The sequence below is a fragment of the Microcebus murinus genome, chromosome 14 (assembly GCF_040939455.1).
Source record: "Microcebus murinus isolate Inina chromosome 14, M.murinus_Inina_mat1.0, whole genome shotgun sequence".
In the NCBI taxonomy this organism is placed as follows: Eukaryota; Metazoa; Chordata; class Mammalia; order Primates; family Cheirogaleidae; genus Microcebus; species Microcebus murinus.
Genome location: NC_134117.1, coordinates 26,394,024 through 26,418,765, shown reverse-complemented (window position 1 = coordinate 26,418,765; position 24,742 = coordinate 26,394,024). Strand labels below are relative to the sequence as shown.

Below are 24,742 nucleotides of genomic sequence, written 5' to 3'. Positions count from 1 at the left end.
ATTGGACAAAAGTCTCATTTTCTCTGTTTTTTCCCCCATAGGGCGACAATTCTAATCTGGCCTACTCCTGCCTGTTCTTTATCTCCTATGGATTCCAGATCCTGATCCTGATCTTTTCAGCATTTTCAGAAAAAAATGACTCATCAAATGTGAGATTCTAAATATGCCTATCTCATACGTTACTTGGATGATATCTTAACAAATATAACTTTAAGACGTCTAGATTTCCTGGGAGGTCCCACAAGCCCGGAATAAGATAGTAGAGGCCGTTTTATGACATAAGGAAACAATGAGGGATTATTAAATATTGACTTTTACTTTCACCTGCCAATCTTCAGCATAGGCAATTAATTCATACATCTATGCCAGAAAATCTAATTATCATTCTACCAGTGACCTTAGGGTCTCCAAATAACTGCACATTGACCAATGGACTTAAGCCTCAAATCTAGTTTCTAGATATGAACACTCATATCTTTAAGACTCAGTTTCTGATTTTAGAGTCCTGTAGAGTTCCTGTCTCCAACTGATGTACTTTTAAATTTTTGTGTTTTTCAGAATCCATTGAGCACGGCTTCATTTCTGAGTAGCATTACCTTTAGTTGGTATGACAGGTAGGAAATGCCTAGGGTATGGGTTGTCGTGTCCCTATGCCTTCGTTCTTTAGAAAGTGACAGAAATCTTAATTTTTAAAAATGCCTCCCATGGCCTCCCTTTTTCTTCTACTTAGAGTCAGAGAGTATTAAAACTTACAGGTGAATTTAATTTGGCCCCTCCATGGGCAGATTGGGATGCTGAGGAGAGGATGGAGGGGGATTTGTTTCTGGTAGCCTAGGGGTTCCCAGGGGAAGAGCAAGGAGGCGGCAGGACAGGAAAGGGGGCATTTGGAGGCAAGCAGTCAGGCACAGATTCAGAGGGCAAAGGATGAATAACTGGCTTGGGACACCAGAGGATCTGAAGCAGGCATCCTTGGCCTTCCTGGTAAAGGCCATGAACCCATTTAGCAGGCTGGGGAATCCCATAAATCCCTTCTCAGAGGGATTAATTAAACACATGAAATAAAAGACATAGGATTATAAAGAAAACCAAATACATGAAAATATAGTTATCAAAATATTTTAAAAACATTAGTCAGGCATGGTGGTGACAGGTACCTGTGGTCCCAGCCACTTGGAAGGCTGAGGCTGGAGGATCACCTGAGCCCAGTTTGAGGCTGCTGTGAGCTGTGATGACACCACTGCACTCTAGCCTGGGCAATAGAATGATACCCTATCTCAAAAAAAATTTTTTTAAGAACAAATTTGTGATATAGTAATAATACATGTACTTTACTAATGCATTAAATAACAAAATATAGTGATGACTCCAATTATGACCATAATTTCAAAGTAGTGATGAGCATAAGTGAGCCATGAAAACCTCTGGGATTTCTAAAGGCTAGATTAGAATAGAATAGAAGCTATTACAAATAAAGATATAATTTATTTTCCATTCACATTCTCACCCTCAGCTTGAGGAGCCCTGATGGAGACAGTTTGGATGCAGCCATGAGGTCTGCTCATTTCCTAAGGGTATCAAGGAGGACCCACGAGGAAAAGCCAGAGTGGCAGAGGCAGCCAGTATTTTAGGAGGAGGGAGCAAGGCAGGGAGATGCTCTTTTGGCTCTTAATTCAGCAGTGCCTCTCCACTTCCCCTTCTCTTGTCTTTGAACACATTCTGTGACCCCCACCTGTTCCTTTTTCTTCTCTCCCCAGTCCTCTGATAATTTCAAAGGGCCAGGGGATGGGGATAGTGGGGCAAGAGAGAAGTCCCATCCCACTGTCCCTCCATCCCAGAACCAGGAGGCAGGTGCTGCCAGAGGCGGCCTGGAGGGTCTCAGCCCGTGGCTCTCTCTTGTTCCAGCATCGTTCTGAAGGGTTACAGGCAACCTCTGACACTCAATGATGTCTGGGAAGTTAACGAAGAGATTAAAACCAAGTCATTATTGAGCAAGTTTGAGCCGCACATGGCGAGAGAGCTGCAGAAAGCCAGGCGGGCGTTCCAGAGACGGCAGCGGAAGAACTCCCAGCGGACCTCGGGAGCCAGGCTGCGTGGCTTGAACAAGGACCAGAGTCAAAGCCAAGATGTCCTTGTCCTGGTAACTATTCCCTGCGCGTCTGCGTGGGCGTGCTGTCTATCTCAGGCAAGAGGACATCAGTGTCATGGCGATTCTGTTCTTACATTTTTATAGCACTTCATATTTTGGGGTACATTTTATACTATTAGTGGTACTCAAAATACTAAGAATACTCAGTGATGAATACATAGGGTGTAATGTACTGTTCTTTCTCCTTTGAGGTATATTTGAAAATTTCCATAATAAAATAGTTTTTTAGAAAATAATTACCTTAGCATTATTAGAACTTGCAACTTGGTGGGGGTTAGCATAGCAGCCAATTTCTTAATTTGTTCGCTTGAAAATATTTACTGAGCACAAGTGTGTGTTAGTGACTGTTCTGGGCACTGAAAGCGAGCCCATCTTTAGAGCACTGGGAAATATGCAATGAGCCCATACCTACGGCGTTCTCTGAGAGCGATAAGCGCCATTGAGAAAATAAGACACGTCAGTGTATTTGGAGTGAAGCGCTACTCTAGACAGGGTAATGGGAGGCTCCTCAGAGGACGTGGCGTTTGAACAGATACCAACTGATGAGAACCGTCCATCTGCGGGACAGTCACAGGGAAGCATACTCCAGCCAGAGGGGGCAGGAGCATGAGACTGAGGCAGGAGCACGTTTGGCTCATTCCGGGAACAGGAAGAAGATCCAGGAGTGTCCAGAGAGTGGCTGAGCATGGGGTCAGATGAGCCCAGAGAGGGGGACAGTGACTGAGCTGTGTAGGCCCTCGTGGGCCATAATAAGGAGTCTGGACTTTGAAGTCTGATGGAAAGCTGGTGGAAGGTTTCGAACGGAAGAGTAATGTGATTGGATTTGTGTTTTTAAAGCTTGCTTGGGCCACTGAGTGGAAAATGGATCTCTGCGGGCAAGGGCAGGAGCGGGAAGGAAGGCTGGGTAATCATCCAGGCAAGAGAAGCTGAGTGGATGGGACCTCAGTGAAAGAAACTGTGAGCGGTTATCCCTGGTAGAAAACCCTGGAAACCAAGGCTGAGGAGCTGGAATTTGGGGCGTGGTGAGACGTGGAGGGCATAACAAGGAGGCCCAAACAGAAAAACAGGCTGGTGACTGAGTCGTGATGCCCTGTATATGAGTTTCCTAGGGTGCCATAAGAAAGTGCCACAGACTGGATCACTTAAAAAAACAGAACTTTATTGTCTCACAGCCCAGGAGGCCAGGAGTGTGAGATCAAGATGTCAGCAGGGCCTCGCTCCCTGAGAAACCTTCAGGGGAGACGCCTTCCTGGCCTCTCTTCCACCTTTGGGTTTTGCCAGCCGTCCTTGGTGGCCCTTAACTTGTAGCTGCATCACTCCAGTCTCTGCCCCTGTCATCACATGGCCATCTTCTCCCTGTGTCTGCCTCTCCTCTTCTTAGAAGGACACCAATCATATTAGATTAGGGTCCACCCTGAGGGCCTCATCCTAACTTGATTACATCTGCAAAGACCCTATTTCCAAATAAGGGCTCACTTTAAGGTACTGGGAGTTTGGACTTCAGCGTATCTTTTGGGGGGACACAATTCAACCCATGAAATGTCACAGCAACCACAGGCAGGAAAAGAAGAGAAAGAGCCTCTCGCCCTCAGGATCGCCCACAGGCCCCCACTCGGAGTTCCTTCTCTGTTTTCATGTGGGATTTTTACCAGGGCAGTTGCCTGGTTTTCTAAACCAAAATAGATTAAAGCATCCAATTAGGAGGGGGAGAGAGGAACCGTGAAGCCTGCTAAAAAGGGAGGAAACAACTGGCCTGCGAGGGGAAGACAGAAACCTGTATAAGGAAGGCCACAAAGCTCACAGGCTGAACACTCTGGAGCTGTTGGGGCCAGAACAAAGACTCACACTACAAAACTCTTTGGATAACTGTTGTTTGGTTTTGTACCTAGGAAGAAGCTAAAAAGAAAAAGAAAAAGAAGTCTGAGACCACAACAGATGGTCCGAAGTCCTGGCTGATCAAGGCCCTCTTCAAAACTTTCTACATTGTGCTCCTGAAGTCATTCCTACTGAAGCTAGTTCATGACATCTTCCTGTTTCTGAATCCTCAGCTGCTGAAGTGAGTCCCCAAGCCTTGGGTTGTCCTTTCGGGGATACCTCTGCCACCTTCCTTTTTGCCCCTTATGTATGCAAGGCAGGAGCTTTTATTAAATTCCCGTTTTAAAAAATGCTCATCATTTTCTTCCACCTTATGGCATTGAGTTCATGAAGAGCACAGGCAGTTTTCAAGATCTAAGATAATATATCCTTTAGCTTCTCTCTTTCCCACATCCCTTTCTTCGGGGGGCCAGGCACTGGTTAAACAGAATTGCTCTGAATTGAGCCGTGTCCAAGAAGTGAGCAGCATACCCCGGAGAGTAACTAATGTCCCCTCCCCACAGTCGCAGCCTTCCATGGGAGGGTCAAGTTAATCATGACAGGATCTGCTGTGGTCTATGAAATGATCCACCTGCTCACTTTTGCTTTTCAGGCTTGTTTTGTCCAGAAATGAATCCGTTTGTCCCACACAGCCTCTTTTACCAGGGAGTAGGGGAAGACAGGGCCAAAGCATTGCAGTGGCAGCCAAGTGGAGCATTTGTTTCATGATCCATTCTCACAGCCATCGGTCATCAACCCTAAGCTGTTGCTGCAAGTCTCCAAGTAAAAGCAAGACTGTGGAGCTTAGGTCTTCCGACGGTGTTGGACAATTCTGGCCACTTTTGTTCACCTTCATTGTAAGGGCAGAGTAGCCAGCTGTGTACTAGGAGAGGGGGGAGTCATTGGAGGCTTCCTGTGTATAACTTACTTGGTTTTGCTCTGGCAGATTGGTGATCTCCTTTGCAAATGACCGTGACGCGTTTGTGTGGACTGGATATCTCTATGCAATCCTTTTCTTTTTTGTGGCTCTCATTCAGTCTATCTGCCTTCAGAATTATTTTCAGTTCTGCTTCAAGCTGGGTGTTAACATACGGACAACCATCATGGCGTCTGTGTATAAGAAGGTAAGCAGAATATGTCCGGTATCACTAACAAAAATCCCCTTAGTCAACATGAGCATTCATTTGAGGAAAATTTGATGAAAATTTTAACTAGTCTCAACACTTAATTTTGACTAGCCTTACAGCCTCCTTTAAGTATTTCTTTGGAAATTAAAATATGAAAAGTGTGTTTACAGACACAGGGTATGGGGGGGAGGAGGGAGAAGGCACACCCCAGGGAGAGGCTGGCAAGCTCCTCTGCTGCCCAAGGTCTGCCTTTCCACCTTGGCGGCTTGGATACTTGTTCATCTCTTCCTGTCTCTCTTGACCAGGTGAAAATGCCTTTTGGAAGAATGTAAAGTCATAAAAAAAAAAAAACCCACCAAAATTTAACCCAAATACTTTATGAAACCGAGCTCAGATTGCTGCTATATCCATCTCAAATTACAATTTTGCCAGGGCTCCATCTCCCCAGACCAGCTTTGTCCTAGCAACTTATTTTTCTAATCTTTAACAGCTATCCAAACCCTCCTCTGCCTGACTTCTTTTTTTTGATTTATAAATACATTCATTCTGATTACTGAGTTCTGCTGATTTGGGAGCTTTTGCATTTCCTTAAGATGATTTTTCTCAACTTCCCTCATATTGTGTTTTTGTTTGAGACAGGCTCTGTCCCCCCAACTAGAGTGCAGTGGCATCATCATAGCTATTGCAACCTCAAATCCCTGGGTTCAAGCTATACTCCTGCCTCCTAAGTAGCTGGAACCATAGGCATGCATCACCATGCCTAGCTAAGTTTCCCCTTTTATTGCTCCTCAGTGTTCTTGGCCTTGTCCATGGGTCCTAATTCCAATCTTTATCTTTAGGCACTGACCTTATCCAACTTGGCCAGGAAGCAGTATACCGTTGGAGAGACAGTGAACCTGATGTCTGTGGATGCCCAGAAGCTCATGGACGTGACCAATTTCATCCACATGCTGTGGTCAAGTTTTCTACAGATTCTCTTATCCATCTACTTCCTATGGAGAGAGTTGGGACCCTCAGTCTTAGCAGGTGTTGGGGTGATGGTGCTCCTCATCCCAGTTAATGCGATACTGACTACCAAGAACAGGAATATTCAGGTAAAGAAATAGAGTCACCTGGGGAATATATGCCCTCTTTAAAATCTAAACTCTATTGCTTACTCTGCTATAATTCTTGGTGGGAGTTTGGGCAAGGCAAAGCTGGTGGAAGACTTCTCACCATCCCAAATGTACTTGCCTTTCTCTACCCCTTTTCATCTTCTGACTGCTCTTAGAGTTTATATACTCTCCTCTGCATTCATGTTAGAGGAGAGACTGGAGAGGGAAGGGCTGCCCTGGAGACCCTGCACATTCTTCCATCCTGCTCTGCTGGGCTGCCCAGAGAACAGTGAATTTTGACCCTGCTTCTCCATCATAGCAATACAAATCATCCACACACAGCAGTCACATGAGCGACCCAGACGTTAAGCCCAAGTCCTGGCAATCACCCTGCCACCACCAGCTGGGAGAGCTCCGTGTAGACTCCTGCCAGAGTCATAGGTTGGGTGGGTGAAGTTGATGGTGTGTGTGACCGAGTCATTCATTTGTATTCATTTAGTTACAAATAATTGTTTTGAAAATATCCATTGCACATCTTACTTATATGAGAACACAGCAGGTCAATGTTGGTCAATGGTCAATGTTCCTGTTCTCATGGATCTTACATTCTACTTGCGGGAGGGGTGGAGGGACAGGCAATAAACAAAGAAGAAAAATAGAGCATAATAAGTATTACTCTGAGAATTAAACGGGGCGATGTGATAGCAAGTGAGTGGGTGGTTATTGTCGATGTGGAGGCCAAGGAAGGCCCCTGTGTGGAGTGGATGTCTAAGCTGAGCACAGGATGACTCAAGCCTGACTGGGAAGGAGAAATCTTTGGGAGGAGCAGGGGAAGGGCAGCCTGGGAAGAGAGTACAGTCAGGCAAAGGCTGCGGGACAGAAGCAAGGTAGGCGAATTCGAGGATCAGAGAGGAGACAGGTGTAGCAGGAGCAGAGTGGGCAAAGAGGAGGGTGGAGAGCGATGAACGCCAGTACTGGGCACCTCAAGTTCTTACTAAGTAAGTATTCACAAGTATCACCGAGGCCTGGCGTCTGCAGCAAACGGGGACACTCTCTCGTGGAAGTGTGTTTTGATTTTGTTTTGCTTTTTTCCTGGCAGGTAAAAAATATGAAGAATAAAGACAAACGTTTAAAGATCATGAATGAGATTCTCAGTGGAATCAAGGTGAGAAGCTGAGCGTAGGTGGCCCTCAGTGTGCAATGACGGAAGTGGCGGATTTCTCAGCCTTAGTGAGAGGTCATGAATTCCTGCTTCTGGGCCTCTTGTGTCTCACAGGACGCCTGCTTCATCTTCTGCTCCCCCTCTCAGGTCCCCCTCTTTGAACCTTCATTTCTATTTATTTACCCTAAGTGCAAGGTTTTTCTTTGTTTGTTTTTTTGGGTTTTTTACATTTTACTGTAGAAATTTTTAAACATGCACAAAAGTAGAATGATATAACAAACCCTGTGGGCTTACCACCCAGCTCCAGCAATGATCAGCATGACCTAACTAGTTTCATCTGTAAACCTACTTCCCACTTCACACCTGGTAGATGATTTTAAAGCAAATTGCAGGTATCCTGTCATTTCATTCGTAAATACTTTGTATGTATCTCTAAAAGAGGAACTTCCTTTGTTAATATAATCACAATATCATTATCACACCTAAAAAAAAATTAACAATCATTCTTTGATACCATCAAATTTCTCCAGTTGCCTTATACATGCCTTTTTTGTTTTTACTGATAGTTAGTTTAAATAAGGAACACCCAAAATATCCATGCATGGCATTTAGTTGATAATGTTTTTAATCTACCCCCATGTCTCTCTCTCTCAGTCATATTGAAGCAACCAGGTTATTTGTCTTGTTTCCCGTATTTCTTGGAAGTTGGTAGTTAGATCTAAAGGCTTGATTATATATATTTACATTTGGGGTTTTTAGCTGGGGGAGGGGCACAAGGTAACTTTCAAACGGTGCTGTGTGCTTCCAATCAGCAGCGATGATGACTATTCAGTGGGTCTGGGTGTTCTCAGCCTGATTTTCCCTTATAAAGTTTGCTGCCGTTCTTTCTCCTATGCCTTACATGTAGACATGAGACTGGCAACAAAGAGGTGATCAAGGGAGGGTGGTAAGCTAGTGAGCGAGGCTTCATCTGTGTTTACAGCCGCTCCACATGTCTTGCGTCACCAGCTGAGCTCTGCCTCCTCCCCATCCCCACCCTCCCATCCCCCGCCATCCGTGGAAAAATTGTCTTCCATGAAACCAGTCCCTGGTGCCAAAAAGGTTGGGGACCGCTGACCTAGAGCAGTGGTTTGTGACCCTAGCACATCAGGATCACCTGAGAAGCTTGTACAGGCCATTGTGGCTGAGGCCCTACTTTTAGACCATTTAAACTGGACTCTCTGGAGGCAAGGCCCAGACATCTGTATTTTTTAAAAATCTTCCTAGGTGATCCTAAGGTGTGCTAAGGTTGAAAACCACTGTCATATAAAGTTTATGATCATTGCCTAGATTTATTGTTTCATTAGGAATTTCAAAAGGCTGATATTTAGTCCTATTATTCCATTGGCATTGATTAGCTGGAATTCTATAATTGATCAGTCAGTTGGTTACCCTAAAATGAAGTTTGTACTTCTTTGCCTTTACTTACCGGTTTCCAAAATAATGCATTTCATCCTCCAGAGGTGACCAATAAATTTTTCTAAAAAGAAATATTGTTTTGAATTAATGGATTTTATCCTAAGCTTCTTGAAAATGAAACAGGGGGCCCTTTTAACTCCCTGTTATTTCTGCACACAGAGCTCTGATATGTCTTTCTGTTAATGAGGCAAAATTAAAAGATAAGTCTGGTTTTGAATTTCAGTTTGCTATTTTGATGACTTTGGGCAAGTTACCTAGCCTCTTTCAGCTTATTTTCTTATATTTAAATGGAGACAATAATTCTTCAAAAGTAGAGTGACTAACTCATCTTGATTTGCCCAGAACCTTTCAGGTTTTAGCAGTTAAAGGCCTATGTCCTGGGCAACCCCCAATGCCAGGAAAATTGGGATAGTTGCTCACACTAAGATTGTTATAAAGATTAAGTGAGGCCTGGCACAGAGGCTCACACCTGTAATCCTAGCACTTTCAGAGGCCGAGGAGGGAGGGTAGCTTGAGCTTAGGAATTCGAAACCAGCCTGGGCAGTATAGTGGGATCCCATCTCTACAAAAAAATAAATATTAGCTGAGTGTGGTGGTGCACACCTGCACTCCCAGCTACTCAGGAGCCTGAGACAGGAGATCTCTTGAGCTCAGGAGTTCAAGGCTGCAGTGAACTATGATCATGCCACTGCACTCTAGCCTGAGCAACAAGAGGAAAATCCTGTTTATAAAAAAAAAGTAAAGAAGTGAGATAATGTATCTACAATATTTTGTACTTTATGCATAATAAGTTGTCAACAAATGCAAGTTACCATTCTGTAATCATGCTTTATAATCTGGATTTCCAACCCCCAAAGTGTGAAACATATCCACCTGAAACATAGGTGGATCAGATATACCTGGGACCCTTTGGGGGCACCAATGTGAGCTTTGTTCTTTTCTAACTTATTAGATTCTGAAATATTTTGCCTGGGAACCTTCATTCAAAGACCAAGTCCACAACCTTCGGAAGAAGGAGCTCAAGAACTTGCTGATCTTTGGTCGGATACAGGCTGTGATAACATTCCTCTTATACTTAGCTCCGGTCCTGGTGAGTAGCTGAGGAGTCAGCAGGCTTGGTATCTTTTTGGATGGGAGTCAGCTTCCTGAAGAGGAAGTTCTATTTTTGATAGACTACATAGCACCTCTAGGCCTGACCCCCAAATCCAGGGAACTTAGTCTCCTTCCTTGACTTCCCTGTGCTGCTATTCCTACTTAGTACCTGCTAACTCTAGTTTTACCCTTGTGTACTGGTTGGTGCTTCTGGCAGCCTGGAGCAAGTTTTAGGATGGACAGCATGAATGTGATATCCAAGAATGATTTGCACAGGGGGGCTTCTTGTCTTATTGGGGGAGATGGTATAGGTCTATAGGAGAAGGAACACTGATGTAGGAGCCAGAAGACCCCAGCTCTGGTCCTAATAATTCATTAATTGACTTCATGACCTTGGGTAAGGTATTTCTTCCTCTTCTGGGCTCAGTTTTCTCACCTGTAACATGAGGAAATTAGGATAATCCTCAAGCTCCCACAACTCTGATATACTGTGTTCCTAAAACTTAGTGCAGGCTGCTTAGTCCCTTTTAGGCATGCATTGCTCATGACCTTGCTCTTTCCAGGTGTCTGTGGTCACGTTTTCTGTTTATGTCCTGGTGGATAGCAACAATGTGTTGGATGCACAGAAAGCTTTCACCTCCATCACCCTCTTCAACATCCTGCGCTTTCCCCTGACTGTCCTTCCCATGGTGATCTCCTCTATGCTCCAGGTAGGTTAGAACTCTTACTGCCAACTGTCTTTCTCTGGTCAAACGCCTTAGAGTCCAGAATGACTGGCCTATCACATTCCATGTCTAGCTTCTGCTGGTGAACTTTCAATTAGAGAGCTCTGTCTGGTTTCTGGAGACCAGTGGTTTGATTTTAGTAAAATCATGAGCTCTCTGAGTCCCAGCTTATCTGACTATAAAATGAGGATAATCATACCAGTCTCATCTACTTCACAGGGAGACAATCTTGTGAATGCATTTAATGAGATTATTATGCTTAGCCTTGGTGCTGGGAACATTTCTAAGCCTGTTTCCCAGCTCAGTTTCTCCCATATTTTTCCAAAGTTCTTGAGGTGTTGATATAGCATTAGGCAAATATGGCACAAAGGGAAAGAAAGACCTTTTGTTTGCATGAACACATGTGGTGGTCAAACCAAATAAAAATTGGGAGGCTTAAGCTGTCAGAAAATGAGTTTGGCATTTAGGAGGGCTTGGATGGGCCAGAGGGAATGTCTGGGTTCTGAACATGAGCACTGTTACTGAGATGGGCCAAGTACCAGATCTCAGGAGGGAGTTCACAGGGCAGGTGGCAGACTGATGACAGGGCCAGAATGATAGAGGTGGAGTGTAGTGACCTGCATTCATCCCAGAGATGTCTGGCTTTAGACAGCTCAGGCCGTAGGAAGGACTAGGGTTGAGGAGAAGGCAGCCTCCCTGTCCTGGAGGGTGTGAAGAAAAGCTGACAGATTTGGCAGATAAGGAAAAAAACACGCTCATTTTAGGCACAGCTTATTATATAGATAGCAAAAACAAGATTGGCAAAGGTGTCAGCTCCCAGCATTCCTTGCCACCCAGGATGACACTGAACCAAAAGGGGTCAGACAATAATGCAAAATGGGGTTGGGTATGGTGGCTCACACCTGTAATCCTAGCACTCTGGGAGGCCGAGGTGGGAGGATCGCTCAAGGTCAGGAGTTCGAGACCAGCCTGAGCAAGAGCAAGATCCCATCTCTACTAAAAAATAGAAAGAAATTAGCTGGACAACTAAAAATATATAGAAAAAATTAGCCAGGCATGGTGGTGCATGCCTGTAGTCCCAGCTACTTGGGAGGCTGAGGCAGAAGGATTGCTTGAGCCCCAGAGTTTGAGGTTGCTGTGAGCTAGGCTGACGCCACAGCACTCTAACGCAGGCAACAGAGCCAGTCTCTGTCTCAAAAATAATAATAATAATAATAATGATAATGCCAAATTATTAGGCAGTGGGGCCCTCTGTTTCTGAGGAGCTCATGCATGTAGCAAGTAAGCAGTGTTATAGCTTGCAGTTGTACCCTAAGGAGGGAACAGGCAGAAACCCTAACACTTTGTCAGAGCATGGGTGGCAATGAGAAATCGTCTCATGACAGCCTTCCTAGCATATAGAGAGGCAGGTGAGAAACACCCCTTGTAGAAGCTCCTCAAAATCCTCCCAAGTTCTCATGTTCCAGGGGCACCATGGAACATTTAGGCCAGCTGCAATTTAAGCTATGTAGCCTTTGTGGAAATGTGCAAGGTCACCATGAAGCCATGGTTAATTCCTGTACATGGTTAATTCCTAGTTGAGATATTGGATGGGTTATCAAGGCATAGACGCTGTTAAATAAGAGCAAGCCAGGGGCCCACTTACCAGAACCAAACAGAAGTTATGAGTTTTTTTTTTTTTTTTTTTTGTCTAGGAAGGCAAGAGACAGTTTCTGGAACTGGAGTCAAAGCTTGGAGAGAGATAGACATAAAATAGAATTGAAGTCCATGAGTCTTCTGAAGGGCTGAAATGGAGTATCTATTTCCATCTATTCATGGTGGATGGCTCCCAGGCCCGAGTCTGTGGTGGGGGTTAGGAGGTTGCAACTGTGGCAAATGGCAAATCGCGGGCTGATGACAAAGACAAACTCTTCTCCTTGCTTGTGCTTGTCTCTAAGTTTTTTAAACTTGAGATCTTTTGTGTCCTTCTCTAGGCCAGTGTTTCCACAGATCGGCTAGAGAAGTACTTGGGAGGGGATGACTTGGACACATCTGCCATTCGACATGACTGCAATTTCGGTAAATCAATTTGGATGTTGCTTCCCAAACTCATTCACAGTGCCAGCACCAGAATTTTGACATATAAGGGCTTAGCCGGAGCAAACTGACTGAAAGGGAGAGCTAGGGGATTTGTCTCCGGCCTGTGCTTGCATAATAAGCATACTGTTTGTACTTATGTTTACTCTTAGAGCAGATTGCTTAACTAGATTGCTAAGCAAAGCTGGGCCGGCTGTTCTGAGGATAAGCAGGAAATCCCGCAAAGGATCCAGAAAAAAGAAGGCAGGAGGGAGCCAAGTGTGTGGGATTGGGAAGGCAGCCTGGAGTGAAAGAATACATAGGTTCTGAAGGTTCAAGGATTGGGGGCCATCCATGGCCAAAGTGAGCAGTGGGTCTGGAATCCATGATGGGGAGGATTTATAAGGATATGTAAGGAGGTGGAATTCATACAAGGGACTAGGTAACAGAGGTCCTAAGAATGTACCCAGAGCTTCTGTGGGTCAAGAAGCTGGGCCACCAACAGGCTTGGGACTCCTGAATCAAAAAGGACTTCGTAGGAAGGCCACTTCTGGTCTCATCTGGGGAGCTTCCATTTGCCTCCGGGTAGTGCAGGAGCCAGCACTGACAGAGGCAGTGCCAGGAGCTGATGGAGGAAGCAGAGAAGGGCACGCGAGGGCTGAGAAAGGGCAGACAGACACTCGGAGACCTTCGCCTGATTAAAAGAGGGGGCCTTTTTCTCAACAGACAAAGCTATACAGTTTTCTGAGGCCACCTTTACCTGGGAACATGATTTGGAAGCTGCAGTCCGAGAGTGAGTTGCCTTCCTTTCACCCTGTTATTCTTTATCCTCCTTGTCCTGTTCTCAGAAAATTCCACATAATGGAATACGTGGGGAAACAAGCTATGTACACGTGTTCAGTTAGATATAAGTACAAGCTGAACCTCTGGAGAGATGGGCTGAGAACCAAGATATCAAACCTCTTTCCGCATAACTGCACTTGTCACCCTGCTTTCCTACTGTGGAACTATGAATGTCCAGCTGGGAACTCATCAAGACATTTGTTCTCCAGAGTGTGGCTGGAGGCAGTGCAAGGTTGGCAGGTGGCCCAGGTCTCTGGGTATGGTACAGGATACACACAAGAACCTGAACTCAATATAAGCTCATTGATTCATTTAAGAATAGTAAGCAGGGACATTCCACTCTGACTTCTTTCCCCAGACTGGACAATGGGAGCTGCCTTTATAAGATTCAGCTTCAGATCTGGAGTTTCACATCAAAATACCCATCCCCACACCCCAACCTGAAGGCCCACACACCTCTGTCATGCAGGTGTGCTGCCCTAAGCCAGCCCCTCTTGCCACGCAGCTACATGTAGTGTGTCTCTTAAGCCCTGTGTGTAACACTACACCCACCTCATCCACTGAGCACAGCACAGAGGGCACCCTGAGCAGGCCATTATCTTTCTTTCTTCACAACTGAGCACCCCTCATTGTCTCCCTGATACACCCATGACTTCTCACCCTTCTCTCCTGTTTTCACAGCCTTTAACATGGCCTCTGGAGCTAGCCTTAGGAGGAGTCAGGGCAGGAACCCTGCTCTGAACACCCCTAAGCCAAAAGCTTCCCTTTCCAAAGAAGGAACTGGATAGAGCTTCCACTTTACTTCTATAAGTCTGTAAGAGATTCAGCTGAATGGGCATGGTCAAAAGGCTATGACCAGGTTCCTGATGTTCCTAATGTTCTGTGGACTCAAATATTAGGGCTGGCACACAGAGCTCCCAGGAATCTAGCCCACTGTGGGCCCCTCCCCAGCCAGACACAGTCAGATCTTCAGGAGAGGGGCCAAAGAACCTGCTTTCAGTGTTCCAGTTGACTCATTAGGTAGTTAAATTTGGAAATCATTGATCTATTCTAACCTCACTAGTTTAGAAACAAGGGTCCTTAATCCAAATGACATGACCTTCTAAGATCACACGGCCCAGCAGTGGCAGAGTTGGGACTTGAACCAAGTCAAGTCTCCAGGCTCCCACTAGGGTCTTGTTCAATGTACCACATTGATTCTAGGAGAATTTTACCATTGGAAACCCACATTTGGCACAACAGCCTATAGATGAGTTGGATAAATTAGGGCTCTTTCTCTAGCCTTTTTTCAAAAAATCATAAGGGAAGCACATTTGGGGCTTGTATATCTGAGGCAACTTTTCTAATCTTGAAGGAAAATCTAATACCAGACTTCATGGAGAGTCAAAGAAGAGCCTTGAACTACTCCTGAATACCCGCCTGCTGCCATTGCCTTCAGTACACTTCTCTCTTTCAGTGTGAGCCTGGACATTCTGCCAGGCCAGCTGGTGGCTGTGGTGGGCACTGTGGGCTCTGGAAAATCCTCCTTGATGTCAGCGATGCTGGGAGAAATGGAAAACGTCCACGGGCACATTACCATCAAGGTGAGGGGAAATGCCAGTGGGGAAGACTTCTGACCTTCCAAAGTGGGCCACTTAGCGCCTTTTCCTCACTTGGGAGTAGGCACTGAGGACAAGTAGGTGAGGCCTTGGAAACATCTGGTAGATTTGTGAACTGTAGATTCTCTACTCCTCCCCACACTTACATAGTGAGACCCTGGGGTTAGGGTCTAGGAATCTGCATTTTTCATGAACTCTCCAGGTGGTTCTCATATGCATACTAAAGTGTAAAAACTGTTTACTGCAGAGACCTTCCTGTAAAGTATAAGCATTTCTGCTCTATCTATGCATATGTTTCTGAAAACCTCACATTCTACAAAACTGTGCAATAAAAATAACAGGGCCTAGGGAAAAAGAGTTGTAACAGATCACTAAAAACTTATATAACTTGTAACCAAAGTACCAACAAAAGCAATACCAACAGTAACAACAACATCAAGAACAATAAAAACAGTAGTGATGTAAAATCAACCCTGGCATTTGCACCCAACCATCACAATTAGTCTTGGTCCTCTTACTTCTTCCTTTCAGAGCTAGATCTTTGATAGCATTTGCTTCCAATATAAAAATCTGATGTAGTGTTGATTTGATCAATTATGATTTTTTTTAACACGGAGGAAAATATTTTCATGGACATCTTCATCAGCACTTCAAACTTTTCCTGAGAGCCAAATTTAGGGAAAATTATAATTATTTTTGAATCATTAAACCAGCCACTACTTATATCAAAAAGAAGCATGTCTATAGATCTTCAGCTTTTTTCTTAAGATCTGCATATATTACTAAAACTTTCTTTTTAATTATGAGGAAGCTTCCCGTGATTGCTTTATATTGACCCACTTGGAAAATTTTAAGAACTATCTTCTCTTCCACAATATATTGATTTCATTCCCTGATTTACCAATCACTAAAGGGCTAAGTTGCATTTAAAAATATATGCATATAGCAAAACAGATCTACAAATTTATCTCTGTCTCTTAATTCCTTTGAGGAAGGTTTTTCTTGCTACTTAATAACTGAGTTCTGCAAGCACAGGCATTTGTCAGTCTCCATCTCTCTTTGGATATGATCTGTTTCATGTATTACCCTGACATTCTAATTTTAACCTCTTAATTCTTCCTAATATGTCATCTACACCATTTCTCTTATCAGTGTTAGCACTCTGTTGGTCCTAGTAAACTAGGACAGTCAAACTTGGGTTTGACTAAAACCTTGTTCTAGAAGCAGCACGTGCATTCATCTTCTGATTTTTAGGATTGTGGCTAGAAAGTGATAGTCACACACACAAAAAAGAGAACTTTAAACGGTGAATAGGACATTGGCTCTTTATCCTTGGTCAGTGCAACATTGTAATGTGCTTATAAAGTGCTTGTAAAGTACAAATACAAGCACATTAATAAATATCAGATCCTCAGTTATCCTGACATACAGTTCTTCAAATCTAAGATCCATTTGTTCCTCCTCCCTCCAGCCACCCCATCCTTCAATCCTGCATTTCTGGAGACACAACTGTAATGTGGTCTGATCCTTTTCCTTCCAGGGTACTATTGCCTATGTCCCACAGCAGTCTTGGATTCAGAATGGCACCATAAAGGACAACATCCTTTTTGGATCAGAGTTGAATGAAAAGAGGTACCAGCAAGTTCTGGAGGCCTGTGCTCTCCTCCCAGACTTGGAAATGTTGCCTGGAGGAGATCTGGCTGAAATTGGAGAGAAGGTACTGGGGATAACAAGAGATCTTGAAGGGTAAAGAAATATTGAAAGAGAAAAAGTGAGGACAATGGTACAGAAGTACATGGGAGTGAAATAGAAGACCAATTTAGGTAGTCATGTTTGGAACAGACATGTGTTTGCACTAACTGGCCACAGTTTTCTGTGGAAATAATTCAGAAGTTTTAAGCTTTGTACCTGGAAAGAAATATAGGAATTATGCAATTTAAATCAAAGATGATGAAGCAAAGGACCCGAGAGGCTAAGTTAATAGCACCTGGCCCAAGGTTGATCTCACAGTGGGCAGGGCAGAAGTGGGGCCAAAGCCTAGGCATCCTGATACAACTTCTGTAGACCAGTGAGGCCAGAGGAGGATTCTACTAATCTGCTTCAAACACTCATACATTTATTGTGAATTATTTTCTCATGTTTTTAAATGCCTTTCTTAAAAAAGACTTCTAATGACTATATTGTATTTATTGCATAGATATAACATAATTTATTTGGAAATCTCTAAATAAAGATCCTACGTATTTAGACTGTTTTCATCCTTCCTCCCCATTGCTAAAAATGAATATAGCAATCTTTTGGGGACAAGAATCTTGACATGGTAGAAGATTAGTGTAGATACAGCCCCTGAGTGATTTTGTTCATTAATTCAGCATGTATCTATTGAGTACCTGTTATGTGACAGACACTATTTTAAGTGCTGGAGTTATATCCTTGAGAAAAAGAGAGAAAACGTCTGCCCTGGTACAGCTTTACATTCTTACGGAGTGAGAAACAACAAAGATATTAAATAAGTAAATTATATGATAGGAAATTGTAAGTTGGGCGTATCTTTAATTATGGAGCCTTAAGTTATTTATTCGAATGTAAGTTATTTATTTGTAAGAGTTTTAAGCCTTTGACAATTTATTGAGGCAAATTTCTTCCTTTTACTTCCTCTTTATTAGAGTCTGCAAAGGTGAGACTAGGTAATCGTGCTTAATAGAAATTATTTTCCTCTTTAGGGTATAAATCTCAGCGGGGGCCAGAAGCAGCGGATCAGCCTGGCCAGAGCTACCTATCAAAATTCAGATATCTATCTTCTGGATGATCCTCTGTCTGCTGTGGATGCTCATGTGGGAAAACATATTTTTAATAAGGTCTTGGGCCCTAATGGCCTATTGAAAGGCAAGGTGAGAAATCCTTTAAAATGATGAAGACATGAGCATGGGGGTGGGAGGGCGAGGTGGGGACCACACACATCCCTCAGGACAGCTGTGGAAGCAAAGTCCCTTATTCACATGCTACCTGGGCTCCTTAGGAGACACCAGGTCAGACTAGTCTCCTAGGAGACGACCTCATGGAGACTCCTGTCGTGAGGTCATGGCTCGTGCAGGAACTGGCCAATTTGACACCTATTCTGTAGCTCTGACATTGAGATTTTTAGGATGATCACTTATGATAAAAAGCACTTTGGGACCTGTGGTTATAATAAGAAATATACTTGGTTTTTGTCTCCAGTTCCTGCACAGGCTCCTAAAACTCTTGGAATTTCCTGAGTGATGGGAGTGTCTTTTGTTATTTATAATGAGACCCTTTGGATCACAACTGAGTTTATGCTAATGAGATGACTAGACAGTCTCAGTGTGGGGCTGAAAGACCAAGTGATTAGAGGGTTGGAACCTTCAGCCCTATCTAGCCTATCTCTAGGTAGGGAAGGGGACTGGAGGCTGAGTTATAAAAACCCTTGAACAATGAGATTTGGCAAGCTTCCAGGATGGTGAACACAGCAAGGTGCTGGGAGGTGGTGCAGGTGGAGAGGGCGTGGTAGCTCCCTACCTCCCCTTGCCTTACCTACCCTGTGCATCTGTCTCTTCCTTGGCTGTTCCTGAGCTGTGTCCTTTACAGTAACCTGTAGACACAAGGGAAGTGTTTCCCTGAGATCTGTGAGCCATTCTAGCAAATTATGGAACCTGACAGGGGGGTCGTGGAAACCCCCACATTTATAGCCAGCTGGTCAGAAGTATGGGCAACCCTAGACTTGCTGCTGGCATCTGAAGTGGGGGCAGTCTGATGGGACTGAGCCCTTAAGGTCTGGGGTCTGCAGTAATTCCAGGTAGTTAGTTTCAGAATTGAATTGAATTGTTGGACACCTAACGGGTGTCACAGAATTGACTGGTGTCAGAAAACACTCCAGAGGACCCAACAATTCACCTTGCTGGTGGGACACAGGTCATCTTGCAGATATTAGAGCTATGTTCTAAGAAGACACTTTCCTTGGAACCCTTGCAGGATATGAGAAAACTAGGCCTGGACAGGGTGATTCAATCTGAACATAGAGATAATACCTAATGCTTACTTAGTATTCAGTATGTCCCAGGCCTGTGCTAAGCATTTTAGCTGCATAATCCCATTTGATTCTCGCAATGCCTCTGTCAGATGGTATAGGTAAAGTGGCCAGAGCAAGTCACTAGAGCTGGTTGTAGGTGGAGAATAAGCTTCCCTTACCATGGGCAAATTGTTGTGCTTGTCCTGATACAGCAGGCTGAGTCAGAGAGGGGCTGATAGAGCCCCTGTCAATAACAGCATTTCTCTTGGCACTGAGCAGTGAGACCCCAACTGAATTTGGCCTGTTCCTTCAAGATATCTTGAGCACTGGTAATCAGAGGATGGCAGAGTTGATGAGACCTGGGATGCTGTCCCCTGTCCCCTGAAGCTGTCCCCTGAAGTCCTTTGCCTGATCAGCAGGAACTCACTCTCCATCCTGTTCCTGGTCCTGGCTTTGGTCCTCAAGGCCTTTTCGGTTTCACTCATTCATGAACTTGAATACCCACCCTGTTCTGGGTTCGTTGCAAAGAATGGGCATGCATAGGTGGAAAAGTCTAGTCCTTGCTCTCAAGTAACTTAAAGTCTAATAGGAAGACATACAGAAAAGCAAATAATAATATTAGAATACAGGAGCTATTTTAATAGTAGTCTATACACACTATGGTAGAAACTTTGGAGGAATGCCTAAGTCTTGCATGGTGCTGAGGAAATGTACCAGAAGAGTTGGCTTTGAACTGATACTTTTTTTTTTGTTTTGAACTGATACTTAAGAGATGAACATTTCCTAGATATTCCAGATAAGAGGGGCCTAGTGTCTCTGGCACTGTGAGCAAAGGCAGTGGGCTTAGGTTCTGTCTCCAGAAGCCCATCTCAAGCCCACAGTCCCCAACTGAACCTCATTACTGACCCGTAAGTGTTTGTCTTTGAGTGGAGCTCCTGTCTCAGGAGTAGGTAGACAGGAATACAGGGGATGCCAAGTTTCTGACACCAGGGAGAAACATTCTCATCCCAAGATGTTTCTAACACGCGGAAAGAATCTGGGCAGGTCATGTTCATTCAATCAAGTGAAAGGGGCAGTTAGCTCGCTATTTAGTGAGTTTTGTATACATTTGTCATATTTATGGGCTTTGATCTCAGATGATATTCCTAAGCTCAGCCATTGGCTACCCAGGAATGTGGAGGAGAATGTGTGCAGGGCAAACCTCATCGTCACTACAGGAAAATAACTGAGTGGATCTGCGGTGATGAGGGCCTCATCTCACACATAGAGTGGGGTTTTGAGATGAGGTTCTGGGAAGGAAAAGAAGTAAAATAGGCCAAGTGCTCAGGGTCACATTTTGAAGCAAAGCCCCAGAGTGAACTAACATGCCTGTTTTCCTCTTTTGAGTGAGCCAAGGAAGAGGGTGGACATAGGGTAGTTAACACAACTTACTGTTATTTTTACAGACTCGAGTCTTGGTTACACATAGCATTCACTTTCTTCCTCAAGTGGATGAGATTGTGGTTCTGGGGAATGGCACCATGTTGGAGAAAGGATCCTACAGTGCTCTGTTGGCAAAGAAAGGAGTGTTTGCTAAGAATCTAAAGACATTCCTAAAACATGCGAATCCTGAAGGAGAAGCCACAGGTATGTAAGGAGGGTTGGAACAGGATAGAACTTGGGGCATGGGTGGAAATGGTAAACCCACGTCTGCCTCCTTGAATTGTTCAGTATCCAGTGAACTAGACTTGGAAATGAATAATTCAGAGATTCAAACTCTGCCTTCCGTGTTCTGTGTCTCTATAAAGAAACACAGAAATTGAAACTCTCTGCCTGAGCCACACTGGTGGCTCCTCTTGTTCATCTGGTGTCTGACATGCAATCAAAGAACACCTTTTAGAAGGGTGCGCCTGAAGGTTTGGGTTAGGAACCCTGTGGGAGGAGCACCAGAGTCACAGGTCCCTCTTTCAGGAACGCCATGCTTCTGTTGACTCTAGTCACACGTGACCCCTCAACTACTTCAAATCCATTAAAACTAGTTCCTGGAAAGTTGGCATCAATAGTGTACTCTAAATTCTTGGTAAGTCCTAAGAAAGGAATCTTGATAAATATACTGAAAACCACTGGGTGTTTGAACCAAAAAAAAAAAATCATGACAGTTGCACAGTCTCACAGTATACCATAGGAATAGACCTTAATGTCACCACCTTGGATTCACCAGTTAGCTCCAGTCAACATGGAGCCCTGTTTACTGTGGCCCTTTCTAAGGACCTGCCAGCAAGAGTCTTGTGCATAGACACACGGTTAGCAGCTTCAGGTGGTGGTCACCAGCAGGAGGTCAGGACATTCAGGAGGGTGCAGGGACATTCCAGAAACAGAGTGGAAGCATATTTAAAACCACACTGGGAGCACAAAAGTGTGAAAGAAAAGTCTATACTGGAAGTCTGCAAGCTTTGGCAGGACAGGGCAGGAAGGAAAAACAGGACAATATGGGTGATACAGACTGGGAGCCAGGCCCGGAGGGTGGGGCAGGGGGATCAGGGATCGGCAGAAGGAAAGGAATCAAAGCTTTTTACCAGCCTTTATTTGCTCTAGGTACTGGCCTGGAAAAACCAAAAAGCACCTTCCTGGAATGGGATGTGAAGTTCCCAAGCAAAGGACAATGTCTAATCCTAGATCTTCTGAGTCATTGCTCAGCCAAGCACATCACAAAACCTGGCAGTTTTCTTATGCTAATTCTTCTTTTTTTTTTTTTTTTTTTTCATTTGAGACAGAGTCTCAGTCTGTTGCCTGGACTACAGTGCCATGGCGTCAGCCTAGCTCACAGCAACCTGAAAGTCCTAGGCTCAAGCAATCCTGCCTCAGCCTCCCGAGTAGCTGGGACTACAGGCATGCGCCACCATGCCCGGCTAATTTTTTATATATATACTTTTAGTTGTCCAGCTAATTTCTTTCTATTTATAGTAGAGACGGGATCTCGCTCTTGCTGAGGCTGGTCTCAAATTTCTGACTTCAAGTGATCCTCCCACCTCAGCCTCCCAGAATGCTAGGATTACAGGTGTGAGCCACCACGCCCAGCCCTTCTTATGCTAATTCTAAACACTTTTTTTCTGATTTGCTTGGATCTGAGTTTCAGGATTCTGTTATAAACCTCCACAGGTGGATGGCCCCTTTCGAAGAATCCTATCTTTTGTGTACAAAGGATAGTTTGCAACCCAGCCCAGTAAGCCTTTGTTCTGGTGAACATTGAGAGGACATTTCTGAGAAGTTTTGTAAGCCCCAGAGCTGAGCTCTGTGTTGTGTTGTGGAATTTGGTGGGATCAAGAGAAGGGCAGGAGGGCGAGGTGAGCTGCCTTGACATTGGTTCCGTGTATTAGCTGCTGTAACAAAGCACCCAAACTGGACGGCTTCAACAGGAGAAATTTATTGTCTCACACTTCTGGAGGCCAGAAGGGCAAGATGAAGGTGTCAGAAGGATTGGTTCCGTCCTAAGGTGCTAGGCCAGGATCTGTTCGAGGCCTCTCTGCTAGTTTCTGGTGTTTTCTGGCAGTCTTTGTTGCTACTATTTGTGGTGGTTGTTCCTCACGTTTGTTTAGTTTTCTGAATGAATTCTGTGAAGTCTCTGTTCTTTGTCATGCATGGCCACTGAAGTCTCTGCTTGGTTGCCTTAGCGGTCAGCTAATGATCGGATAGACGTGTCCGTAAGTGCTTGGAACAGTAAGTCTCAGTCTTTGCCAAGAGGCTCTGTGGCAGGGGTGAGGGGGTGAGGGGGTGAGAGGGCAGAGAGTATGCCTTCAACAATCCAGAAATTTACATCCCTGCCTTCGCCTTTGCTTCCGGCTTATACAGAGCCACATGGTCAGCCGGAAGTGAGAGATTAGGGCCTTCTCCAGTCTTTTCTGGGCTCATGCCTAGCCCTCCACATGCGTGTGGCATTCTAGATTTCCAGGAATTTATCAGAGTTATCAAAGCCTCCTGTGGCCATCTTATTTTCCAGCTTTTCCTTTGAAGTTTTTGGTTGGCTTATGACTTGCCTCAACTGTTATCACCACCTCAGGCAGCTGTGATATTGCACGACCGCTGCTGATGGTTTGCGCTAGCTCCAGGTTAGGCCAAACAGAACAGGCCCTGTGGATGGGCTTTTCCAGGGACTTCCAGACTGCTGAGGTTATGGCAATTCTCTAGGAATGGGGCTTGGGGAAAATTGCAAACCCACTCTCCCTGCTCCAGTGGCTTCTAGGCTGCTGGTTTTCCTGGCTACAGCTGGTTTACATGGCTACTGGCACAAAATTATCAAATTATCAAATTTGATAATTTTTTGCCAGTATTCTCATTTCTTTTATGGAGAAGTGGATCTCTGGAGGTCCCTATTCTGCCATTCCCACTGATGTCCCATCTCATTTTGCATTTTATTATTTTATTTTCAAGAGATGTCTCATAAATGCTTTTAATTATAAATTCATTAAATTATTTGAACTTCATGATGAGCATTTTTGATTTACAATCACCTCTTTAGTCAGTTCTGGGAATGGTGACTCTTCTGTCTCCCGTAATCCTTAAAAGTTCTTTCATGCTCCAAAGGAACTTAGAAGTTTCTGGGACTGCTCTTCTCCTTTTTGACCATTTTATCTTCCTGTGGAATAGGAACCCATCTCTTCTTTATCCTGGTATTTCTCAATAAGAAGATGTACTCACAACTAATATTTATGGAGTAAAATAGCCCAGCCTGTGTGTGCACCCGGCGTCCCTTGCTGAAGCTAGCGAGATGAGAGAAGGCTTCTCTGTTTGTTGGGCCGTTCGCGCTCTATGCAGCTATTTCCCTGACCTCTCCTGTGCCTCCCTAGTTAATGATGGCAGTGAAGGAGAAGAAGATGATGACTATGGGCTAATATCCAGTGTGGAAGAAATCCCTGAAGATGCGGCCTCCTTGACCATGAAAAGAGAGAACAGCTTTCGTCGAACACTTAGCCTCAGGTTGGTCGCCTGTTCAGCTGGCATTCCCCATCACTTCCACGTTTCTACTTGATCTTGATCTTTTTCCCCATAGGCTTTTCCTGAGAGAGTGGGCATCTTGGACACGCCCAGCTCCTCCTTTGGTTCCTTGTATGGATAAGGGGAAGGGTTGGGGTTGTGTCAGTTTCCCGTGGCCATCTGCCCCGAAATGTGCTTCGATGCCAGCTGAGTGGTTGTGACATTCACTTGTAAGACAACCCTCCACCAATATCTGCATGCTCAGGGAAGCGTCCCTCTCTCGATCTCTCAGGTCTAGGTCCAGTGGCAGGCATCCGAAGTCCCTGAGAAACTCCTTGAAAACTCGGAATGGTAACGTCCCAAAGGAAGAAGAAGAACTAGTGAAAGGACAAAAACTGATTAAGAAGGAATTCATAGAAACTGGAAAGGTGAGCACTACCAAAAAAAGTAGCATTTGAGGTAACATAAGGCTTGGAATCCAGAAATTTTAAAATTAGATGAAACTTGAATACATATCTATAGGAGCAATATGTCCTATGACCTTTGCAAATCTTCAAATTCATTATTAAAATGTTAGCAGAAGCTGTGGGCTTTCTATCAAATCATATTTC

At 44.4% G+C, this 24,742-nt stretch overlaps 1 protein-coding gene across 1 annotated transcript in view; it reads left to right on the top strand.

Moving 5' to 3' along the window:
- Positions 1-24,742, top strand: part of ABCC2 (ATP binding cassette subfamily C member 2) — a 55,612-nt gene that overhangs the window by 12,745 nt on the left and 18,125 nt on the right. The window contains exons 5-21 of the mRNA XM_012768340.2: positions 42-149; positions 559-614; positions 1,903-2,137; positions 4,036-4,202; positions 4,947-5,124; positions 5,967-6,221; positions 7,321-7,386; positions 9,794-9,931; positions 10,497-10,643; positions 12,632-12,716; positions 13,440-13,506; positions 15,013-15,139; positions 16,695-16,871; positions 17,878-18,045; positions 20,627-20,807; positions 24,005-24,134; positions 24,424-24,559. Coding sequence (XP_012623794.1) covers positions 42-149; positions 559-614; positions 1,903-2,137; positions 4,036-4,202; positions 4,947-5,124; positions 5,967-6,221; positions 7,321-7,386; positions 9,794-9,931; positions 10,497-10,643; positions 12,632-12,716; positions 13,440-13,506; positions 15,013-15,139; positions 16,695-16,871; positions 17,878-18,045; positions 20,627-20,807; positions 24,005-24,134; positions 24,424-24,559 — 2,421 coding nt within the window. The remainder of the gene's footprint in view (positions 1-41; positions 150-558; positions 615-1,902; positions 2,138-4,035; positions 4,203-4,946; positions 5,125-5,966; positions 6,222-7,320; positions 7,387-9,793; positions 9,932-10,496; positions 10,644-12,631; positions 12,717-13,439; positions 13,507-15,012; positions 15,140-16,694; positions 16,872-17,877; positions 18,046-20,626; positions 20,808-24,004; positions 24,135-24,423; positions 24,560-24,742) is intronic.